Here is a 24,227-nt window from a genome sequence, read left to right as displayed (position 1 = left end):
GTAGCTGAATGAATTTGATGGAATTATTCAGAATGGCAGTCTGTTCAAGTGTTCAGCTCTGTCTGGTCTGTCCGCCGAAAAAGAAAAACAAAACGTCTGTTTGCCGCTGGAATCTTGTTGTGCAAAATTAATGCAAAATAAATATAAAGAAAAGATAATATTGTAATGTACTGACTTATTACCAATTTACGCTAATTAATTATTTTTTTAGTGTGGATAAATTATGATTTAAGTGTAAAAGCTAGTTATACACGGCGTTCATTCTGCCGGCGTCATGACTTCAATTATCAAATTACACTGCCTCTCCGGGGCTGGAGATGAGACTCCGCCGTGCTACGTACTACACGTGGATGAGTTTAAGTTCCTCCTCGACTGTGGATGGGACGAGAAGTTCGATATGGAGTTCATAAAAGAGCTCAAGAGGTCAGTTTGAGGTTATGTTTTGGTACCTTTATTTGACTGAGAACCTTATTTTCAGCGTTTCCTAGCCTTCATATGCTTCACGCATTTGAAAGTCGTCCAGGCCTCCTCTCATTTACGAGAGCGATACACTACATACATCTCATATATTTGTTTCAATAACAAGAAGTGACAAGGGACATGACCTATTTTCAAAAATGTACTACCATTAGAAATATTAACTATAGGCTCGTAAGTGCCCGTGTACTTGTACAAGTACAAATTAAATTCGAGTTTTGAACTCATATAGGAGTCATATAGAAATAAAAGAAAGTTCCAAATTCAAAAGCACCAAAATTGCCCTGGGTCTTACGAGGAAAGTACAGAATTTATTATTGCCAATTTTTATACTGCATATAATTAATAGTGAGAGTCAGGATCGCGGGTGTACCTAAATAAAAATAAACAAAAAGCATACCATATTTTAGTACCTAATTTGTACTATTTGGTACCTCCTTTAAAAAAATTAGTACCTCACGGTATTAAAAGTTATTACCAAAAAACATTACACCCGCCATTCTGACAGTCAGAATGGCGGGTGTATTTTATTACGCAATGATCCCGCGATTATTGATAAATTCTATAAAAGCCAAATTTTAGTACCTTTTTAGTACTTTCATATTCAATTATAAATTGAGCCATTTTATTTGTGGTTTCCGAGTTTTACTCATTTTACACTTTACATTGCTATTACAATTTTGCAGGCGCTTTAATTTTTTACCGTATCGATTTCGTTTTTAAGAAAAAACGCTACGCTACAACTATTGTTATTACGCCAGGATTTAGTACCTTTTACGTTTAATTTGTTACCCTTTCACGTTTAATCTGTTAAGTTCAATTAACTATGAAAATTACCTCTTACAAATGGCCAGGCGCGATGTCATAGAATTCTTCGTATGAAAAAATTCTGCTCTTCATTTTGCTTGTAATTGTGTACCTACCTAATAACATAATACCTACTTTTAAGTATATGGTGATTAATGAAATAAAACCCGCAAATTATGTCTGTTTGTCGGTATATGACTTCTCGTCCCGTTGATGTCCTTTTTAGGGTTCCGTACCAAAAAAGTACAAAAGGAACCCTCATGGTGCGACTCTGTCCGTCTGTCCGTCCGTATGTCACATCGCTAAATATACCGAGAACTACGGAAGCTATCGATTTGAAATTTGGAATGATTATTTGTTTATGAATTTTTAATAATTATGGAAAATGCCAAATATAACGAGGGGGCAAAATTTACAAGTCTATAGTTACTAGGTCGAGTAGGATATCATTTGAAAGCGCTCGAATTGAACATTACAAAACATTTCTTTTTCACACTGAAAAATAAATTTATATTTGAAGGGAAAATGTGAAAAACAGAACTATTAAGGTCAATGTGGCCAAATCCGTCAGAGGAGTAAATCCGTCCAACAACATTTGCGACTATTCTAACAACAGTATGCACTTGCTGACTCGATCGCTAAAGCAGAGAGCACATTTAATACCAGTAGTCAAAAACAGATCACAACAGTAGTCAGAAACAGCGCTCAGTCGCCAGTAAATGAAAAAAAATAACGCTATTAAAGTTCAGGTGCGCTCCGAACTTGATATCGAGCTAAGTGTGCTGCTCTGTTTTGTGAAGTTGGGATGAGACGATGTAAGTTAGGCCTTAATAATGGCTTATTTAGAATTTTAGAAGATGCGAGAACTCGCATGCGAGTTTCATTACACTGCGGTTTTTGATCGGTCGGTTGAATTGGACGTAACCAACAGTCCGCAATGTAACTAAAATGCATGCAAGTTCGCGCGCAGTCTAAATCAGCCCTTAGTATGTTTATTATTGTTCGATATGCATGTTTATCGGTCTTTTTATCCATTTTACATTATAATCTCTTGGTGAGAAACCATGGGTAGTTAAAATTTGTGTTTACAAAACTATCGAGCGGACAAATCCGTCAATTACGAAACGGGAAAAATCGTCATGTGCCGGAATTTCCCTATAACCAACCTTTTTTGATTTGACTCACTTAGGTAAGTATAACTCATATCATACTCATGCAGTGATGCGAGATTTTTACTGAATTGTCAAATTTCTCATATAAATTCGTGGTAGCTTTCGTACATCAATCTAAGATATCTGTGCTGTATTATTTAAAATTAAAAAGTAGATATTATTTTTAAACTTTTTTTAAAGGTTTCTCAAATTAATAGAAAATCGGATCTCGGGAACACTCGACCGTCATCAACCGCCCGAACAGGCTGGGTTCCGCCCAGGCCTCTCCACCGCCGACCACCTACAAGCCCTTAATCAGATAATTGAAAAATGTCAAGAATACAATATTCCAGTCTACATCGCATTCGTCGATTACTCTAAAGCGTTTGATAGTCTTCATCACGATTCCATTTTCACAGCTTTACGCAGTCAAGATATAGATCCTAGCTACATCCAGCTTATAACCGCCATTTACCGAAATAGTACAGCCGCCATAAAACTGCAGTCTTCTGGTCCACCCTTCAATATTCAAAAAGGAGTCAAACAAGGAGATCCGTTGTCGCCGAAACTGTTTACCAGCACACTAGAACAAGTCTTCCGGAAGCTCGTCCCGAGTTGGGGTGATAGGGGCCTTGTCGTCGGAAATAGAAGACTAACTAATCTTCGATTCGCCGACGACATTGTTCTATTCTCCTCGACTGCTTCCGAGCTACGATCAATGCTTCAAGACCTCAGCAATGCAAGCCTCGAGGTTGGACTTCGGATGAACATGTCGAAGACCAAGCTAATGACAAATAGCAGCACCCCACGTAGGATTGAGATAAACGGAGAATCGGTTGCATATGTCCAGGAGTACATTTACTTGGGCCAACTAGTTTCCTTCCAGGCGCGACAAGAGAAGGAAGTCGAAAGACGGACTGAAAACGCCTGGAGGAGCTATTGGTCCATGAAACATCTGATGAAAGGCGATCTCCCCCTGTCACTTAAGCGGAGACTCATGGACATATGCATACTTCCAGTTCTCACCTACGGTGCACAAACTTGGTCCTTGACGGCGTATCAGAGGTCCAAACTAGGGGTTTGCCAGCGAGCTATGGAGCGCAGCATATTAGGTGTGAAATTAATGGATCGTATCCGGAACACCACGCTGCGCTCCAGAACAAAAATAGTCGACGTAGCTCGGAAAGCGGCCAAGCTAAAGTGGGACTGGGCTGGTCATGTCTGCCGAATGCCGAGTGAGCTGTGGGCCAAGATCGCCACAGAGTGGCAGCCCAGCTCAAAACGAGGAATTGGCAGACCACGTCGGCGATGGCGAGACGAGTTAGACTCCTTTTTAAGGGAATGGCCAGAGACTGCACAGGATCGGGAAGACTGGAAAAAGTGGGGGGAGGCCTTTGCCCAGCAGTGGGACATTATAGGCTCCCAATAAAAAATTTAAAAATAGGACGGATTTGCCCCAAGAATATATTTGGGAATAAAATCTAAATTTAACCTTAAATTGAGTTCACTAAGGTTTAGTTTCGATTAAGGGTATAGTGGTATTTATGTTCACTTGACGTACCTACATGTTTGTAATACGTCACGATACAAGAAAAATCGTTGGTTGACAGAAATGCCCCATACCCTAGGGAAAATCCGTCAACTGACATGTCTTTAAAAAAATCATATTTCAATAACCAGCAGGTCTAGGAGTTTAATATGAGTACCTTTATATAAATAAATAAAATATATAAATAATTAATATTGGGGACATCTTACACAGATCAACCTAGCCCCAAACTAAGCAAAGCTTGTACTATGGGTGCTAGGCGACGATATACATACTTATATACATAGAAAACACCCATGACTCAGGAACAAATATTAGTGTTCATCACACAAATAAATGCCCTTACTGGGATTCGAACCCAGGACCATCGGCTTCGCAGGCAGGGTCATTACCCACTAGGCCAGACTGGTCGTCTATATCTCATAGGTTAAATAAATGCTTAATCTATTACAGTGATAAGGTTTATTAAAAAGTTAATATCATCATAGTTATGACCGGCCAAAGTGAACTTAAACTATGACGGAAATGCCCTCATTGACCTTAAATCCCCCCCCCCTAAGTATCCCCGAAAAACCAACATACATACAGTGAGTATTTTAGTTACTAAACGTGTCTGAACACCAAAAATTTAGTCAAGAAGACTAGTAAGAGTGGTGGAGTGAGGCCACGGGGAGGCTCACTCGCCAGAAAAAATAGAACAAAATGGATCCATTCGACTAATTTACTGACTAATCTACTCGACTAAATTGTTGGTGTTCAGACACGTAATACTCGCAACTCGCCACTCGACTATGCAGTCCGAACTAGGTTAGACATTGATACTCAAGGCGGTTTGTGTACAAGTGGCTTAACCGCGAAACGCAAAAATCGAAACTTCGTTATCTGCCTCTCTATCGATCGAATATGCAAGAGTGATAGAGAGGCAGAAACCGAACTTTTGATTTTCGTGTTTCGCGGTAGGCCCTGTGTTGGTGCTAGTGACGCCCTCTACGCAGAGTTTTGCGTAATATTCCCTGTGGGGTCGCTTTCCGTGCCATATTCATACTCAGACACAGCGACCTTGTCAGAAGAAAAACTGTACCAAGACGATAGAAAAACATCATGTAATAGTTAAATGAAATAATTGCTTGTATTTCTAAAAGATATGTATTTCAATCGTATGTCTTCCTAGCAAAATCAACGGGATCCCACAAAGAAGTATATTCATCACACTAATATACCGACAAACAGACATAATTTGCGGGTTTTATTTGATTAATCACTTAATCAGTAATCACGATATACTTAAGAGTAAGTATAGGTACACGGTACGCGGAATTTTTTCATAGGAAGAATTCTTTGACATCGCGCCTGGCCATTTGTAAGAGGTAATTTTCATAGTTAATTGAACTTAACAGATTAAACGTGAAAGGGTAACAAATTAAACGTAAAAGGTACTAAATCCTGGCGTAATAACAATAGTTGTAGCGTAGCGTTTTTTCTTAAAAACGAAATCGATACGGTGAAAAATCGAAGCGCCTGTAAAATTGTAATAGCAATGTAAAGTGTAAAATGAGTAAAACTCGGAAACCACAAATAATGTGGCTCAATTTATAAATGAATATGAAAGTACTAAAAAGGTACTAAAATTTGTCTTTTATAGAATTTATCAATAATCGCGGGATCATTGCGTAATAAAACACACCCGCCATTATGACTGTCAGAATGGCGGGTGTAATGTTTTTTGGTGATAACTTTTAATACCGTGAGGTACTAATTTTTTTAAAGGAGGTACCAAATAGTACAAATTAGGTACTAAAATATGGTATGCTTTTTGTTTATTTTTATCTAGGTACACCCGCCATCCTGACTCTCACAATTAATATACATAGAAACGCAAATAAAAAATGATAACCTGTTTATTAAGTAAATAAATTCAACAAGAGATTTGATTTGACTGAGTTTATAGTATGCCAATTTTATTTTATTTCTAATTTCAGACATGTAAACAGCATAGACGCAGTCCTCCTTTCCCATTCTGACCCAATGCACCTCGGGGCCCTGCCATATGCAGTGGGCAAACTGGGTCTGAACTGCCCCATCTACGCCACCCTGCCGGTGTACAAGATGGGTCAGATGTTCATGTACGACCTTTACCAGGCACATAAGAATGTGTCAGACTTTGATCTGTTTACGCTGGACGATGTCGATGCTGCATTTGATAGTATTGTGCAGTTGAAGTATAATCAGAGTGTTGATATGAAAGGTGAGTACTGTTGTTTCTCTGCCCGTTTAATCATAAAACTTTAAAGGCCAGGCCACGCTGGCTGCGTGTGCGTAGACGTGCACGTGCGCGTCCGCTAAAATGTTAGAGCCGCGCACGCACACGTCACGCAAGCGGTGTGTCGTCTATCATAACATAAGGTACCGTATATTACAACGCGCACGTGCACGTCTATGCACACGCACCTGGTGTGCACAGGCCTTAAATGCGTTTGTTATCATTTGTCTCGTTCTAGCAAACACAAATATCAAAGTGTTTGTGAACAATGTTTATAGTCAAGCTACACTGCAGCTCTCTACTTTTGAGAAATACACAGATCTATGCTGATCTGAAAATAAGGACATAGGTATTTTAGGGTTAACCAGTTAAACTGGTAACTATGGTAACTACAGGTTTAACCGGTTAATCCTGGGTTAGTGAAGGGTGCAAGTGGCCCTTAGTCATTAGGACCATTTAACCCATAATCATGCCAGTGAAGCCAAAGAGTTGCATTCTGGTAAATAAAAAACAGTGTGGAACAAAACGCAAATAATTAAAAAAAATGCTCTGCTAATACCTCCAATTGTCGCACTCTTATTTCTAATTTGAGTTACATGGCTATTAACTACTTTCAGGCAAGGGCCTAGGCCTGCGCATCACGCCCCTACCCGCCGGCCATTCCTTGGGCGGCACAATCTGGCGTATAGCCGCCCCTGGCGAAGAAGACATTGTTTACGCACCAGACTTCAATCACAAGAAAGAAAGGCATCTCAATGGCTGCGAGATTGAGCGGATCATGAGACCATCGCTCCTGTTGCTGGGAGCTATGAATGCTGACTATGTGCAGCCGAGGCGGAGGCTCAGAGACGAGAAGCTCATGAGTAAGTTGAGTTGGTTTTGCACATTTACATATCAGTCAAGACTGACCTTTGTTTGCCAGGAACCTCTTCGCTCATACGGACCTTTTTAGGGTTCCGTACCCAAAAGGTAAAACGGGACCCTATTACTAAGACTTCGCTGTCCGTCCGTCCGTCCGTCCGTCCGTATACAGATAATGTATATCTATTGCCGCTATAACAACAAATACTAAAAACAGAATAAAATAAAGATTTAAATGGGGCTCCCATACAACAAACGTGATTTTTGACCAAAGTTAAGCAACGTCGGGCGTGGTCAGTACTTGGATGGGTGACCGTTTTCTTTTTTGCATTTTTTTTCCGTTTTTTTTTCATTATGGTACGGAACCTTTCGTGCGCGAGTCCGACTCGCACTTGCCCGGTTTTTTTTTAATACCACGTCACTGTCAAACAAGCATACGGCCCACCTGATGACAAGCAGTCAAGTGGCCCATCTGATGAAAACTAAGTACCATAGCCCAGCGGGTCACAAACTTTTTTGGCACAGAATATTTCCCATGTCCAATTAACTGCGCACCAAAGATATAGGAGAGCTGGTTATTGATTTGTTTTCAGTTTTTCTCGCGGAGCCCCCACAGGCTTTGCGGAGCCCTAGTGGTCCACGGAACGCACTTTGAGTATGGCTGCCATAGCCAATGAACGCGTACGACTTCAGGGGTATCACATGCGCGTTGCCATCCCTTTACGTTCCTGTACACTCCTTTTTGAAGTATCCATACTTTGAGAAAAGGGAGTTAATTATCCTGCCAGAGCGTACAACTATTCCTCCTGTAGCTCATGCCCTTTTTTTTTCCAGCAACGATACTAAGCACCCTCCGTGGCGGCGGCAGCGTGCTAGTCTGCACAGATACAGCCGGTCGAGTGCTAGAGTTAGCCCACATGTTAGACCAGCTCTGGCGAAACAAGGACTCCGGGCTGGTCGCATACACTTTACTGCTGCTGTCTAATGTCAGCTACAATGTGGTCGAGTTCGCCAAGTCGCAGGTTAGTCAGTTCTCTAGCAGTAGCCTAGCATGCCGCAATTTTATCTGTGAATTCTGTGATGCGCACAGATAGTTCTAAGATTCAAAGCATCAGATCCGAACCATTGATTAAACTTGTATTTTATATACTTTACTGCTTCTGTCCAAAGTCAGTTGAACCTCATCTCGTTTATATGCTGAGAAAAAGGGCCGTCTACTTATTATAGCGGGGCAAACCAATTGGCCGGTAAAAAAAGACTCCCGGTTTTTTTTTACTAAAAATTGTTTTGCCAAACTATAGAATGCAATAATTTCAAGTTTCGTGAATAAAGGTGTAAAATTTTGTTTACAGATAGAATGGATGAGCGATAAACTGACCCGAGCCTTTGAAGGGGCCCGGAGCAACCCGTTTCTTCTACGTCACCTCCAACTCTGCCATTCCGTGGTCGAGGTAAATACAACTGTTTAATAAATAAATCCCTACATAAAATACAAATGCGAAAGTAACTGTCTCTGTCTATATGTTACTACTTCACGCTTTAAGCGGCTAAAACACAACATACTAATCGACAAAAATGCATACAATTACCGAATCTATTTACAAAATCGCTTGAGAAATGCGTTCTGTAGAAAAGAACAACTGGACATGCAAAAGGATTTTTTACCTAAATCTGAAACGGAGCCGCTTCGCTTGCGCTCTGCGTTCACTTTGTCAGTTATATCAAAAAGAATAGATAGTATAGAGGGGTCCTGTCATTGTAAATATTGTAGTCACTGTAAATTTACTGCCATCTATCGACACACGACTAAAACTCAAAATTAAAACGTATAAAGTTATCAAAAAATGTATATATATGGATAAATGATTTTATTATTTTTATATCATTTTGATCCATGTTCATTCACTGATATCTATGTGTTAAAATTGTTAAATATGAAACGGTGTCGTCACGCCATCTAGCCGAGGATAGGCTAAAGGTGTGTGCGCCACCTATTCGAGAATGACTTTTACTTGAATTCCGAGGCACGTTTTTTCCTTAGACTTTATTCGTCTTATACGAAGTTACATATGTCTTTGGTTATATTATACGTACTTTATTGCTTATAATATGCTATTACATTATATTGCTACTAGCTTTTGCCCGTGACTTCGTATGCGTGGAATTAGTGACAGCAGCTAAAGAAGGTATAGCGCCTGGATAATGCTAATAGCAATCATTCAATTTGCGCATTGTTTACTTCAATTATTAGGCAATTCATTAACTCTTTCAATTCCACCCCCCTTAGCACTCTCTTCAGGGATGATTTCCGACATAAAAACTATCCTTTGTCCTTCCCCGGGACTCAAACTATCTCTATACCAAATTTCAACTAAATCGGTTCAGCGGCTTAAGCGTGAAGAGGTAACAGACAGACAGACACACTTTCGCCTTTTATTAGTATGGATTTCTCTACGCTAACCACTGTTTTAATAGTTATAATGTTTTTACCGTTACTCAGGTGACGCGGACCCCAGGGCCGAAGGTGGTGCTGGCCTCCTTCCCGGACCTGGAGTGCGGCTTCGCCAGGGACCTGTTCCTGCAGTGGGCTCCCAACCCTCAGAACTCCATCATACTCACACACAGGTACTTTATTATTCTCTGTCGGTTCCTCAAGGCTGAGGGTCGTGACCATCAGGAGTGCAGTTTTTCACCACCGCTCTCCAAACCCCCCTGTTTTGGGTTAACTGTATTGCCCCCTGTATGTTGACGCCCGTGGAAAAAAGTACTAAGGTACTTTATACTCACTCACATTGTTAGAACCGATGGCCACTACGACAGAAAGATGATATCTGACCAAGATCGCTGGGATGTGTTGTATGAACGCAGCCCGTTACGGGTCAATGCAGGGAAAGGGGACTCCGGTGCCCGAGGTGGGTGCTGGCTCCTATCCCGACCTGGAGTGCGGCTTTGCCAGGGATCTGTTTTTTTAGTGTTAACTATCAGAGACCACTTGAAAATTTCCCGAGTGGTAATGTATTTCGTACATGACATGTGACAGTGTGACGTCGCGTAGTAAAAGCGAAAATAAAGAAGTGATAATAGTTGTTTGCGGAATTCTTCAATAAGGAAATATAAAAGTCGTACATTGTTTAATACAACCTATGAATGTGTGTTCATTTCATTAGGGCATAAAGTAACATACATTGATTATGCAGTCGTATCGAAAATATACGCTCATTACGCTCTGTATGCTTATACGGAGCGTAATGAGTGTACGAGTATATTAGCGCGTAGAGCGTGCCGTATTATTGTGGTGAAATAAAAAGTCACTTTTTGCAGATCCTCACCCGGTACTTTAGCTCGTGACCTCATCGAGAACGGCGGAGACAGAACGTTAGAGTTAGTAGTGCGGCGACGAGTGAGGCTGGAGGGCGCTGAGTTGGAGGAGTTCATGCAACAGCGCACCAAGGTCAACAACTCCGTCAAGTGAGTTCATATCGGCTACTAACAAACTTCCATATAGCTCATAATAAAGCTGTCATCACTCTCGTGACCTCATCGAGAACGGCGGAGACAGAACGTTAGAGTTAGTAGTGCGGCGACGAGTGAGGCTGGAGGGCGCTGAGCTGGAGCAGTTCATGCAACAGCGCACCAAGGTCAACAACTCCGTCAAGTGAGTTCATATCGGCTACTAACAAACTTCCATATAGCTCATAATAAAGCTGTCATCACTCTCGTGACCTCATCGAGAACGGCGGAGACAGAACGTTAGAGTTAGTAGTGCGGCGACGAGTGAGGCTGGAGGGCGCTGAGCTGGAGCAGTTCATGCAACAGCGCACCAAGGTCAACAACTCCGTCAAGTGAGTTCATATCGGCTACTAACAAACTTCCATATAGCTCATAATAAAGCTGTCATCACTCTCGTGACCTCATCGAGAACGGCGGAGACAGAACGTTAGAGTTAGTAGTGCGGCGACGAGTGAGGCTGGAGGGCGCTGAGCTGGAGCAGTTCATGCAACAGCGCACCAAGGTCAACAACTCCGTCAAGTGAGTTCATATCGGCTACTAACAAACTTCCATATAGCTCATAATAAAGCTGTCATCACTCTCGTGACCTCATCGAGAACGGCGGAGACAGAACGTTAGAGTTAGTAGTGCGGCGACGAGTGAGGCTGGAGGGCGCTGAGCTGGAGCAGTTCATGCAACAGCGCACCAAGGTCAACAACTCCGTCAAGTGAGTTCATATCGGCTACTAACAAACTTCCATATTGCTCATAAATCTCATAATAAAGCTTTCATAACTCTCGTGACCTCATCGAGAACGGCGGAGACAGAACGTTAGAGTTAGTAGTGCGGCGACGAGTGAGGCTGGAGGGCGCCGAGCTGGAGGAGTTCATGCAACAGCGCACCAAAGTCAACAACTCCGTCAAGTGAGTTCATATCGGCTACTAACAAACTTCCATATAGCTCATAATAAAGCTGTCATCACTCTCGTGACCTCATCGAGAACGACGGAGACAGAACGTTAGAGTTAGTGGTGCGGCGACGAGTGAGGCTGGAGTGCGCCGAGCTGGAGGAGTTCATGCAACAGCGCACCAAGGTCAACAACTCCGTCAAGTGAGTTCATATCGGCTACTAACAAACTTCCATATTGCTCATAAATCTCATAATAAAGCTTTCATCACTCTCGTGACCTCATCGAGAACGGCGGAGACAGAACGTTAGAGTTAGTAGTGCGGCGACGAGTGAGGCTGGAGGGCGCCGAGCTGGAGGAGTTCATGCAACAGCGCACCAAGGTCAACAACTCCGTCAAGTGAGTTCATATCGGCTACTAACAAACTTCCATATTGCTCATAAATCTCATAATAAAGCTTTCATAACTCTCGTGACCTCATCGAGAACGGCGGAGACAGAACGTTAGAGTTAGTAGTGCGGCGACGAGTGAGGCTGGAGGGCGCTGAGCTGGAGCAGTTCATGCAACAGCGCACCAAGGTCAACAACTCCGTCAAGTGAGTTCATATCGGCTACTAACAAACTTCCATATTGCTCATAAATCTCATAATAAAGCTTTCATAACTCTCGTGACCTCATCGAGAACGGCGGAGACAGAACGTTAGAGTTAGTAGTGCGGCGACGAGTGAGGCTGGAGGGCGCCGAGCTGGAGGAGTTCATGCAACAGCGCACCAAAGTCAACAACTCCGTCAAGTGAGTTCATATCGGCTACTAACAAACTTCCATATAGCTCATAATAAAGCTGTCATCACTCTCGTGACCTCATCGAGAACGACGGAGACAGAACGTTAGAGTTAGTGGTGCGGCGACGAGTGAGGCTGGAGTGCGCCGAGCTGGAGGAGTTCATGCAACAGCGCACCAAGGTCAACAACTCCGTCAAGTGAGTTCATATCGGCTACTAACAAACTTCCATATTGCTCATAAATCTCATAATAAAGCTTTCATCACTCTCGTGACCTCATCGAGAACGGCGGAGACAGAACGTTAGAGTTAGTAGTGCGGCGACGAGTGAGGCTGGAGGGCGCCGAGCTGGAGGAGTTCATGCAACAGCGCACCAAGGTCAACAACTCCGTCAAGTGAGTTCATATCGGCTACTAACAAACTTCCATATTGCTCATAAATCTCATAATAAAGCTTTCATCACTCTCGTGGCCTCATCTAGAACGGCGGAGACAGAACGTTAGAGTTAGTGGTGCGGCGACGAGTGAGGCTGGAGGGCGCTGAGTTGGAGGAGTTCATGCAACAGCGCACCAAGGTCAACAACTCCGTCAAGTGAGTTCATATCGGCTACTAACAAACTTCCATATTGCTCATAAATCTCATAATAAAGCTTTCATAACTCTCGTGACCTCATCGAGAACGGCGGAGACAGAACGTTAGAGTTAGTAGTGCGGCGACGAGTGAGGCTGGAGGGCGCCGAGCTGGAGGAGTTCATGCAACAGCGCACCAAGGTCAACAACTCCGTCAAGTGAGTTCATATCGGCTACTAACAAACTTCCATATAGCTCATAATAAAGCTGTCATCACTCTCGTGACCTCATCGAGAACGGCGGAGACAGAACGTTAGAGTTAGTGGTGCGGCGACGAGTGAGGCTGGAGTGCGCCGAGCTGGAGGAGTTCATGCAACAGCGCACCAAGGTCAACAACTCCGTCAAGTGAGTTCATATCGGCTACTAACAAACTTCCATATTGCTCATAAATCTCATAATAAAGCTTTCATCACTCTCGTGGCCTCATCGAGAACGGCGGAGACAGAACGTTAGAGTTAGTGGTGCGGCGACGAGTGAGGCTGGAGTGCGCCGAGCTGGAGGAGTTCATGCAACAGCGCACCAAGGTCAACAACTCCGTCAAGTGAGTTCATATCGGCTACTAACAAACTTCCATATTGCTCATAAATCTCATAATAAAGCTTTCATCACTCTCGTGGCCTCATCTAGAACGGCGGAGACAGAACGTTAGAGTTAGTGGTGCGGCGACGAGTGAGGCTGGAGGGCGCCGAGCTGGAGGAGTTCATGCAACAGCGCACCAAGGTCAACAACTCCGTCAAGTGAGTTCATATCGGCTACTAACAAACTTCCATATTGCTCATAAATCTCATAATAAAGCTGTCATCACTCTCGTGACCTCATCGAGAACGGCGGAGACAGAACGTTAGAGTTAGTAGTGCGGCGACGAGTGAGGCTGGAGGGCGCCGAGCTGGAGGAGTTCATGCAACAGCGCACCAAGGTCAACAACTCCGTCAAGTGAGTTCATATCGGCTACTAACAAACTTCCATATTGCTCATAAATCTCATAATAAAGCTGTCATCACTCTCGTGACCTCATCGAGAACGGCGGAGACAGAACGTTAGAGTTAGTAGTGCGGCGACGAGTGAGGCTGGAGGGCGCCGAGCTGGAGGAGTTCATGCAACAGCGCACCAAGGTCAACAACTCCGTCAAGCGAGTTCATATCGGCTACTAACAAACTTCCAAATAGCTCATAAATCACTACACCTTATAAAACAAAGTCCCCCGCCGCGTCTGTCTGTTTGTATGTATGTTCGGGATAAACTGAAGAACTAGGTACTAAACGGATTTTCCTGCGTTTTTCACTTATTCCTTGATTCTCGAGGAAGCTGAACCTTCCTGTGTATAATTTGTTAAGAGGGAAGAATAGCTTTGAGATCCTAGGTGACTTTTTTGATGAAATTTCCATTTCGGGAGAAAACGGTTTCCGTTTCCACTAACTAAATCTTAACAAATCACTTTGATTTTGATGTCGATCGCTTCAGCATAATATATTCTAGGTTTAAAGTTTGGCTTAAAAGAAATATGACAAATTTTGAAAAAAAAAAAAGGAAAACCTATAAATAAACCTAGTCTTTCATTGTGTCAATAACGTACTAAAGCACCATGGAGAATGGAAAAACATTTTCTCGTTTTGTATGGACGAGTACGTAGTATTCTTCCCTCTTAAGGTTTTGTATAACCCGTGCGAAGCCGGGCGGGTCGCAAATTTAACATAATTAGGCCTATACGACCTTATTTATATTGACAGGGAAGAAGTAGCAGGCCTATCGTCCGACTCGGACTCGGACGGCGACCTCGAAATGTGGGTGGTAACGGGCCGTCACGACATCCCGGTCCGACACGACACCCGTCCGACGGGCTGCTTCAAGAGCAACAAGCGACATCACGCTATGTATCCGTGTCATGAGGACAGGGCGAGGACTGATGACTACGGGGAGGTTATACGGGTGAGTCTGAGTACGATACGATATCGGTCCGACACGACACCCGTCCGACGGGCTGCTTCAAGAGCAACAAGCGACATCACGCTATGTATCCGTGTCATGAGGACAGGGCGAGGACTGATGACTACGGGGAGGTTATACGGGTGAGTCTGAGTACGATACGATATCGGTCCGACACGACACCCGTCCGACGGGCTGCTTCAAGAGCAACAAGCGACATCACGCTATGTATCCGTGTCATGAGGACAGGGCGAGGACTGATGACTACGGGGAGGTTATACGGGTGAGTCTGAGTACGATACGATATCGGTCCGACACGACACCCGTCCGACGGGCTGCTTCAAGAGCAACAAGCGACATCACGCTATGTATCCGTGTCATGAGGACAGGGCGAGGACTGATGACTACGGGGAGGTTATACGGGTGAGTCTGAGTACGATACGATATCGGTCCGACACGACACCCGTCCGACGGGCTGCTTCAAGAGCAACAAGCGACATCACGCTATGTATCCGTGTCATGAGGACAGGGCGAGGACTGATGACTACGGGGAGGTTATACGGGTGAGTCTGAGTACGATACGATATCGGTCCGACACGACACCCGTCCGACGTGCTGCTTCAAGAGCAACAAGCGACATCACGCTATGTATCCGTGTCATGAGGACAGGGCGAGGACTGATGACTACGGGGAGGTTATACGAGTGAGTCTGAGTACGATACGATGTCGGTCCGACACGACATCCGTTCGACGGGCTGCTTCAAGAGCAACAAGCGACATCACGCTATGTATCCGTGTCATGAGGACAGGGCGAGGACTGATGACTACGGGGAGGTTATACGGGTGAGTCTGAGTACGATACGATATCGGTCCGACACGACACCCGTCCGACGGGCTGCTTCAAGAGCAACAAGCGACATCACGCTATGTATCCGTGTCATGAGGACAGGGCGAGGACTGATGACTACGGGGAGGTTATACGGGTAAGTCTGAGTACGATACGATATCGGTCCGACACGACACCCGTCCGACGGGCTGCTTCAAGAGCAACAAGCGACATCACGCTATGTATCCGTGTCATGAGGACAGGGCGAGGACTGATGACTACGGGGAGGTTATACGGGTGAGTCTGAGTACGATACGATGTCGGTCCGACACGACATCCGTTCGACGGGCTGTTTCAAGAGCAACAAGCGACATCACGCTATGGTTATACGGGTAAGTACGACACCTAGCCGACAGGAAACGACACTTTCCCGTCACGACTTCGGTCCGACACTAATCCGGTACATCATTGTTTCGAAATGATCCGTCAAGATATTGGTCCGACACCACATAGGTCCGAGACGACATCAGCACGAATACGACACGATATCGGTCCGACACGACACGATACCAGGCCTTAAGAAGAGTATACAGAAAATATAAAAATAAGTAACAAGTAATAACAATAAAATAAACTAGGGATTCTAGATGCACTATTTTATTAATATATTATGTAGTCTTTAAGTAATCTGTAAGAAAGAGACGCTTTCCACATAGACTTTTGTGCATTTCGCGGGTCACCGTATGTTGCTATCTCTATTGCACTCGTATAATTATATTGCCGTTAAACTCGTACATTGACAACCGGCACCATGGGCGTGACAGCAATATAATTATGCGCGTGCAATAGACATGCGCGGGTCAATGTACGAAAATCTACGTGGAAAGCGTCTCTGCTTTAGCAGTAATGTTTTGTATCCAGCCCATAGAGAAAAAATTACATAGAATGCTCACTCCATACATCAGTTTTAGTACCAAAAATACTATTATTTTCGTAGTCGACATCTAGCATCGAGTAGCGGAATTATGAGTACTGCTACTTGACACCGATCGAAAAGTCTAATGCTCAACAATTTTCAGCTAATATTATAATCGGATTAACCGGAACTCCATTTTCAACGACTGCTGCTTTTAATATTAGTTGTAAATTGTTGTTCAATACAATTTTCGTGAGTCGCGACACTAGAGAATTCTAGTATTGAGTAGCGGTACTGATAATACCGCTACTCGATGTTAGATGTCGACTGCGAAATTAATAGTCGTTTTGGTACTAAAACGGATGTATGGAGTGAGCACTCTATTCTTACTATATTTCTCTATGACCCAGCCCGAGGACTACCGGCTGGCCGAGGTGGTGGACGCGGAGGGCGAGGTGCGCGACGTGGCGCCGCAGCCGCCGCCCACGCAGGAACCCGAAGGTACACAACTTCACTATACAGCATCTCTTAATTCTTTCTAAAAATTGAAATTTTGTGAGATGTAATTAATGGACGACCCCTTAGAGGTTGATGCACCGCACTGATGAACCGATTTAGATTAAAGTTGAAACCCGAAGAAGAACATGGAATATAAAGAAAATTAAAATAGATTTAGTCCCATACTGAAAAAAAAAAATCTTTCTGTCTTTCTATTCTGTGACTAAAACCAGATAAAGTAGCCACTACTTACGACCTGATGAACTTAATATTTGTATGTTTAACTTGTGTTATAATATATGTATAGTTTATAATAATATTTTTCTTTCAGAGGAAGAAATGGAAATCCCAAGCAAATGCCTAATGACAGTCCGTCAAGTACCTATAAAGGCGTCCGTCCAATACATAGAGCTAGAGGGCCGTTGTGACGGCGAGTCTCTGCTCCGAGTAGTGGCCCAGGCGAAGCCGCGGGCTATAGTAGGCCTGCGGGCCAACCAGGCCGCTCTACAGACTCTCAGGTGACCACTATATACGTCAGACACCTATAAATGCGTCCATCTGTACACATAGATACATGTGGTAGTCGCGCAAGCGAAGGCGCGGGCTATAGTAGGTCTACGGGCCAACCAGACTGCTCTGCAGACTCGTAGGTGACCAGTTTTTTTGTGAGCACTAAATACATCCTATTTGTTGAAGAATAAGTATTGAGGATTTTGAATATAAAGCCATTTATAATGGAGTGTAAGAAGACTTTGAAATAAAAATGTAACATTAGAAAAAAGCAGTGATTGAAACTTCACGATTTTTACACATTATTATTAACTAAAACGGAAATTTACCCTACCCCTTCGCGATCCCTGACAAAGGCTGGCTAAAGTTGATATCAACATGAGCCAAAGTTGATATCAACATGAGCAGAGACTGCGCGATTTTTCGAACTATCCGCGCTTTTTCTTAAGTTTTCTCGTTTCAGTCAATAACATTTTATAATTTTGCAGGAAATACTGTGAAACCGAGGGCATAGAGAAAATATTCACGCCGGAGCGCGGCGAAACTGTTGACGCCACCACCGAGTCGCACATCTACCAGGTATCACTCCGACAAATATTGTAGATGTAGACCATATTTATAACCTTTTGAACGTTACGCCTGTCGTGTGCGGCGCGTCATCGTGTACCTTGTCGGAATGCACGAAGGTTGATATTGGGCCGAAGCAGCGCGCGTCAGTTGACGTCTTTAACGGTAAAAGGGTTATTGAAAGGGTTGACGTTTCGTAGCAATTTCGTAGCCTTAACATCATCAATGCAGGCTTTAATCGACCTGGGGAGTTAACGAACCGATAATTATCGTATTTACTTGTGACTCTGAGCTGCAGACCTCGCGTTAAGCTTAGAAAATACTAAAGTGGAAAATACTTAGTTCATTGAGTCGTTATCACAGTGAACTCACAATGGTCTTAAGCGCCATTGACGCTATTGGCGCCTAAGTCCTTTATGACAATTTCCGCATTTAGAAAAGTTCCAAAAACTGCATCGACATAAAAAAATTTAAACATAGAATCTGGTCACAAAATTTCACGAGAATCGGTTGATAACTGCGACCTGTAGAACATTCGGATATACCAAAAGCAAAATGCCCGAGTCAAAACGTAGACCTTCGCTACGCTTCAGTCAATTACATATAAATGCGTTAAATTTATTGGTGTGACACGATGTTTGTTGTTCATTGCAGGTGAAGCTAACGGACGCCGTGATGAGCTCGCTGTCGTGGAAGCAGGCGGGCGGCGCCGAGCTGGCGTGGCTCTCCGGCGTGCTGCAGCCGCGAGCTCGGCCCAGGGAGCCCGGGGCACCCGGTAAGCTGTTTTATTATTTATTTATCAAATAATAAAAAAAATTAACAAAAAAAATGAAACCGACTTCAAAAAGGATGAAATAAAATATTATCCTTTTTTATGTCTATGCGTTACCAACTGATATGTTTGAAGTCGGTGCCAAGCCAAATTTTGAAGCATACCATGACTTTGGTGCGATTCAATAAGGATTTACCTACGTTGGATTGCCTTACACGACGACAATGAACGTACTTTCTGTAGGTACAGTCGACGTTAAAAATATGTTTACACTTTTCGCCTTATTACAAAGGAGTAAGATGCAAAAGTGTAAACATATCATTGACGTCGACTAGACCTAAGAACACACCTCAGATCAGAACACACGATCAAACCTTCTTGGCGCAGTCCGTACCATGTTTGTCGGCACATTAGTGTAAATATAAATGCATTTTTATGCCGTCGTATTTTTTAAAGATCATTTCTTACTAATGCTCGAACAGTCTATAGCACGCAAGTGTGGGATTGGGACTGAGTTATTTCCCGTCCCTTATCCAGAGGACTACATTTCAAAATATTCAACAATTCAAGGAATTTACCTTCTTGCCAAATTTCACCTAAAGCAGTTCAGTTGTTTAGCCATGAAAACTTGAAAAGGCGACAAAGAGGCAGACAGAATTCTTTACACATTTATAATAATTATTAGTACAGTTCTAATGGGATTTATAGCCATAAAGCTGATTATTTTTGACTAGTATTCTGCCCTCCTAAGCCGAACAGCGCTATCTCAAAAACAAATGATTTTGAAAATGGAATTCTCAGTTATAGAAACTAAAGTATAAATTAGCAATGCATTTTCTTTTGAGATAGCGCCACTCGGCTTAGCAGGGCAGTATTGTTACTACTTGGCTTGGCACCGACTTCAAACATATCAGTTGGTAACGCATAGACATAAAAAAGGATAATATTTTATTTCATCCTTTTTGAAGTCGGCTTCATTTTTTTTGTAAAAAGTTTTTATTTTACTATTTTTAGTTTTAACGCATTGTTAAGAGCGCGACGCATGAATGAAAAACAAGATCATGTTTAACACTAAATTCGTGTACCTATTACTTTAGTAAATATGTAATCAGGAATTTTCTCGAGTCTGTCTGGGAAATTATAATTCCTGTCAACTAAATCCATCTGCCCGCCCCGCCACTGACCCAATCCCTCAGCCCCCCGATCACTCAACCTCACAGCACATCAACCCCTGATCCAGGAATCCCTCGATCCTGAACCAGCAACCCTTCAACCGCCATTCCCCGACCCCTTAATCCCTGACCCCTTAATCCCTGACCCCTTAACTCCTAACCCTAACCCCCGATCAGTAGCCTTACCAGCTTACCACGAGTTTGACATTGATATATTCGCTAGCATGTGTATAACTTACTTCCTATGCATCTCGCTCGTACTAACCTTAGTGTGAGCGAGATGCATAAAAAGTTACATTTAGATGCATAAGACGTTTATGTACAGTTATATATTTAGATACAGTTGCAGTACATCAAATTGGTGGATTCGGAAGCAAATGCTCGAGTTTCTTTAGAAAACCCCGAAATCACTTAACACGTGCCTTTAAAAATTGAGGAGTTCCCTCAATTCCTCATGGATTCCATCATCAGATCAGAACCAAAAATAATACGGAAACATCTTGGAGGTAACTTTTTCCAAACAAAAAAAGAATTACTCAAATCGGATCACATGTGCCGGAGTAATCGCTGAACATACTTACATTTAAAGAAATCATCATCATTATCATCAAAATAATCATCATCATCATCAGGTCTACTTAATCAAATTGGTGGTTTTCGGGAGAAAATGCTCGAGTTGCTTAAGAAAACGCCCAAAACACCATGCATGTGCCTTTAAAAATTGAGCAGTTCCCTCAATTCCTCATGGATCCCATCATCAGAACAGAACCAAATTAAAATGGGACCAACTCGGAGGTAGCTCCTTTCAAACAAAAAAAGAATTACTCAAATCGGACTACGGATGTCGGAGTTATCGGTGAACGTACATAGAAAAAAAAAAGATAGCCACAACCGAATACAGAACCTCCTCCTTCTATGAAATTGAAGTCGGTTAAAAATTGAGTTTATCAGACTTGCAAGTCATATTATAAATAAGGTCAGGTGGGGTAAGAGGAACTATGGAGGAAGGTGGACACTTGTAGGGAAAATCAACAGGAATAGGTACATACATCTCGGAGTAATTAACAATGGAGCCGCCATTAACAGGCGTTCCCTTCTGTCGAAAATAGGCGGCCAATGGTCAACCACATGTCAACCATATGTATGGACTGACGTTTATCTGACATGACGTACCTATACATTTGATGTGCCCCTCCCCCGCAAAAAACGGCAGACTATTTTGTACCGAAAATTTTAGACATGGCGTCTCCGTTGGTTATATCCTCTAAGACATACATACATCACTGGCTCAGTGACCCAAAGAGGATCTTGCCCTCTAACACAAGAGAGCGCCACTCTGCCCTATTCTGCGCCACACGACCACACACGACTCCGCTGGCTCGGTCACCTGGAGAGGATGGGTGAGGATCGTGCTGTGAGAAGAGCGTATGTGGGCCACCCGGGCGGAAAACGTCCGTCGGGGCGTCCCAGATACCGCTGGAGTGACGAAGCCCAAAAAGACCTGTCCGCCCTCGGAAACAGGAATAGGTACTTAAAAATATTAAAAACTATGTAAAAACTAAATTAAATGCTAATACTAAAAATAAAGCTAATTCCTAAATAAAATTAACAAAAAAATATAGGACTTTTCTCATATGGTTTCTCTTACCCCGAGAAAAATAAAGTATATTTCCCTTACCTCATCTGACATTGTTGAAATTATCGGACTTGACCGTTGAAGTAGATGACGCTAGAGCCCTAGAATGTTTTACGACCGAGTACAAATCTAGTGAATAATCCGGTCACATCGTATTTTCTCGGAAACGAATAAAGGGCCCATTGATTACTAGTTCGCCGGACGATATCAGCCTGTCACTTAAACGCAAAATTTGACAGCTCCGAACAACTGACAGGCTGATATCGTCCGGCGAACTGGTAATCTGTGGTCCCCTTTAGTCTGCTATTTTATGTCGTGGATAAAATGGTACTTTAAGCATCGAAAGCGGTGCGATTATCTCGCGTGTGACGCGTTTAGAATATTATCTAATTTTTGACATTGTCCCTATAGAGGAGGAGTCTTCAGAAGACGTAGTGATGTCCTTAGAGCCCGGTGGTGAAGGCGCGGCGCACTGCGCGGCCTACATCAACGCCATACGACTGTCTGAACTTAGAGCAGCCTTAGCTCGACGAGGGCTGGCGGCCGAGTTCTCACACGGCGCTCTAGAGTGCTGTAATGGCACGCTCGCTATAAGACGGGTGAGTTTGGTTTAGATAAGTATTCAAAAGAAGTAGTGAAATTGAGAAAAAAACAGGAATTTCAACTGATTAAATAACTAAGTATAAAGGCCAGAGCACACCGACTGCATTTGCGTAGACATGCACGTGCGGTGAAATATTAGAGCCGTGCAAGCAAACGTCATGCAAGCCGAAGCGGTGTGTCATCTTTATCTCTCATAAGGATCTGTATTAGTACATTGTGTATTAAGGGCGGGAAATAAGAAATTACGAACGAGTGTCAATTTTAAGCCCGACGCGAAGCGAGGGCTTAAAATGTTCACGAGTTCGGAATTTCTTTACCGCCCGTGGCACACACAATGTTTTTCATCACACTTGTAAGGAAAAAAAGGAGAATTAATAAAAACAAACTTCTGTATAAAACACTTTTCCGCCCTAGGGCGAAAATTTCAATTTCCCGCCCGCAAGCCCTACGTGTAAATAAGTGTTTTTCATCACACTTGCTCGGAAAAGATTTTTTCCGCCCTAGGGCGAAAAATTCAATTTCCCGCCCGCAAGCCCTACGTGTAAATACATCTTTTCCGAGCAAGTGTGATGAAAAATATATTACAACTAGCACGTGCACGCACGCGTCCGTTGTGCATAAGCCTTAATACGTGCGTTGCCCTGTATTTTGCAATCTCTTTGGATTTTTGACAGACGTTTATAACTTTGTTTATAACGCACGCAACTAATTAGTTGGTACCATCGCCGACACTGTTAACTGACAGTTCGTAAACCTTATAACAAAAGGCATAAGGTCCACTGGTGGACAGTTAGGAGCGTTGCTGTTTGTACAGGAACCATGGCCTAAATCGGAAACTGTACCTTGACATTGACAATAGGGAATAGGAACTCTGCGTAGAAGGCGCCACTACCACTATCTATCCGTCACAATCTGGGAGTCTACCGCGAAACAAGAAAATCGAAATTTCGTTATCTAATCTCTCTATCACTCTGCATATTCGAGCGATAAAGAGGCAGATAACTAAATGTCGATTTTCGCGTTTCCCGGTAGGCCCTTGTTAACAAACCGCCTTGATGCATCTCATATTTTTATGGCTGTGAAAACTAGTCAAAAAACAGTTTAAGGAACAGTATGTATAAGTTACTCTATGGTTTACTAGAGGAGCTAGTGCTGCACTCTGGCGGCAGAACATTGCAGTAATACCCCCTATTCACTCCATTCCGACATAACATAACAGTTACATAGTCTAATAAAACATGGTCTTCCATTCCCAGAGTGACACGGGCCTACGTCACAACAACATGGCCGCTATATATAGCGCTATCGCATATTATCATATAGCGCTGTCGCATGATGACGTAGGCCCGTGTCAGTTAGGTGACCTAGAAAAGACGGGAATGGAGTACCAGGCGGAGTATATTATTATACCATGAACAGTTACATTAAAATTTGTTTTCAGTTGGAGAACGGTCGCGTGGCACTAGAAGGCGTTCTGTCGGAGGAGTATTATAAAGTACGTGAACTGTTGTACGAACAGTTCGCCATCGTGTAGTGACGAGATGTATGAGATATTGGTTAAGAATAAATTGTTTCAAATAAAATATCGTTTTGCTAATCATTTTCCCTATACAATATAACGTAAACACCAATAATCGACATGTTAAGAGCCAATAATCGACACCTTGCTGTCAACTTTATTGATTCGACATTATGATTGAAAATATCGATTATTGGAGCTGTGTCGGGCACTGGAGCCTGTAAGTTCGTTTTGATTTTGGCTAACAGATTACATTAACGCATTTTATTCAAGGTGAATGTTCGAACAAAGATTCCGTATTTTTAACCGACTTCTTTACCCAGAAGGAGGAGGTTCTGTATTCGGTTGTGGCTATTTTTTTAAATGTATGTGCACC

The 24,227-nt window shown here is 43.0% G+C and overlaps 1 protein-coding gene and 1 long non-coding RNA gene across 2 annotated transcripts in view; one reads left to right on the top strand and one right to left on the bottom strand.

Moving 5' to 3' along the window:
• Positions 1 to 127: 127 nt before the first annotated feature.
• LOC134799153 (probable cleavage and polyadenylation specificity factor subunit 2) lies at positions 128 to 23,909 on the top strand. The gene is made up of 15 exons (XM_063771561.1): positions 128 to 423; positions 5,964 to 6,229; positions 6,862 to 7,107; positions 7,940 to 8,127; positions 8,458 to 8,556; positions 9,606 to 9,730; positions 10,427 to 10,573; positions 14,371 to 14,385; positions 14,637 to 14,835; positions 16,985 to 17,075; positions 17,404 to 17,590; positions 18,071 to 18,161; positions 18,804 to 18,924; positions 22,141 to 22,328; positions 23,774 to 23,909. The coding sequence occupies exons 1-15, from the start codon at positions 275 to 277 to the stop codon at positions 23,864 to 23,866; spliced, it is 2,205 nt and encodes a 734-aa protein (XP_063627631.1). The 5' UTR covers positions 128 to 274; the 3' UTR covers positions 23,867 to 23,909.
• LOC134799167 (uncharacterized) overlaps positions 7,217 to 24,227 on the bottom strand; it is a 514,174-nt gene continuing 497,163 nt past the window's right edge. The window contains exon 3 of the long non-coding RNA XR_010145339.1: positions 7,217 to 7,243. This is a non-coding gene — a long non-coding RNA (uncharacterized LOC134799167). The remainder of the gene's footprint in view (positions 7,244 to 24,227) is intronic.

The sequence above is a fragment of the Cydia splendana genome, chromosome 18, assembly GCF_910591565.1.
Source record: "Cydia splendana chromosome 18, ilCydSple1.2, whole genome shotgun sequence".
In the NCBI taxonomy this organism is placed as follows: Eukaryota; Metazoa; Arthropoda; class Insecta; order Lepidoptera; family Tortricidae; genus Cydia; species Cydia splendana.
Note: the sequence above shows the minus strand (reverse complement) of the source record. Positions and strands in the feature narration are given on the sequence as shown.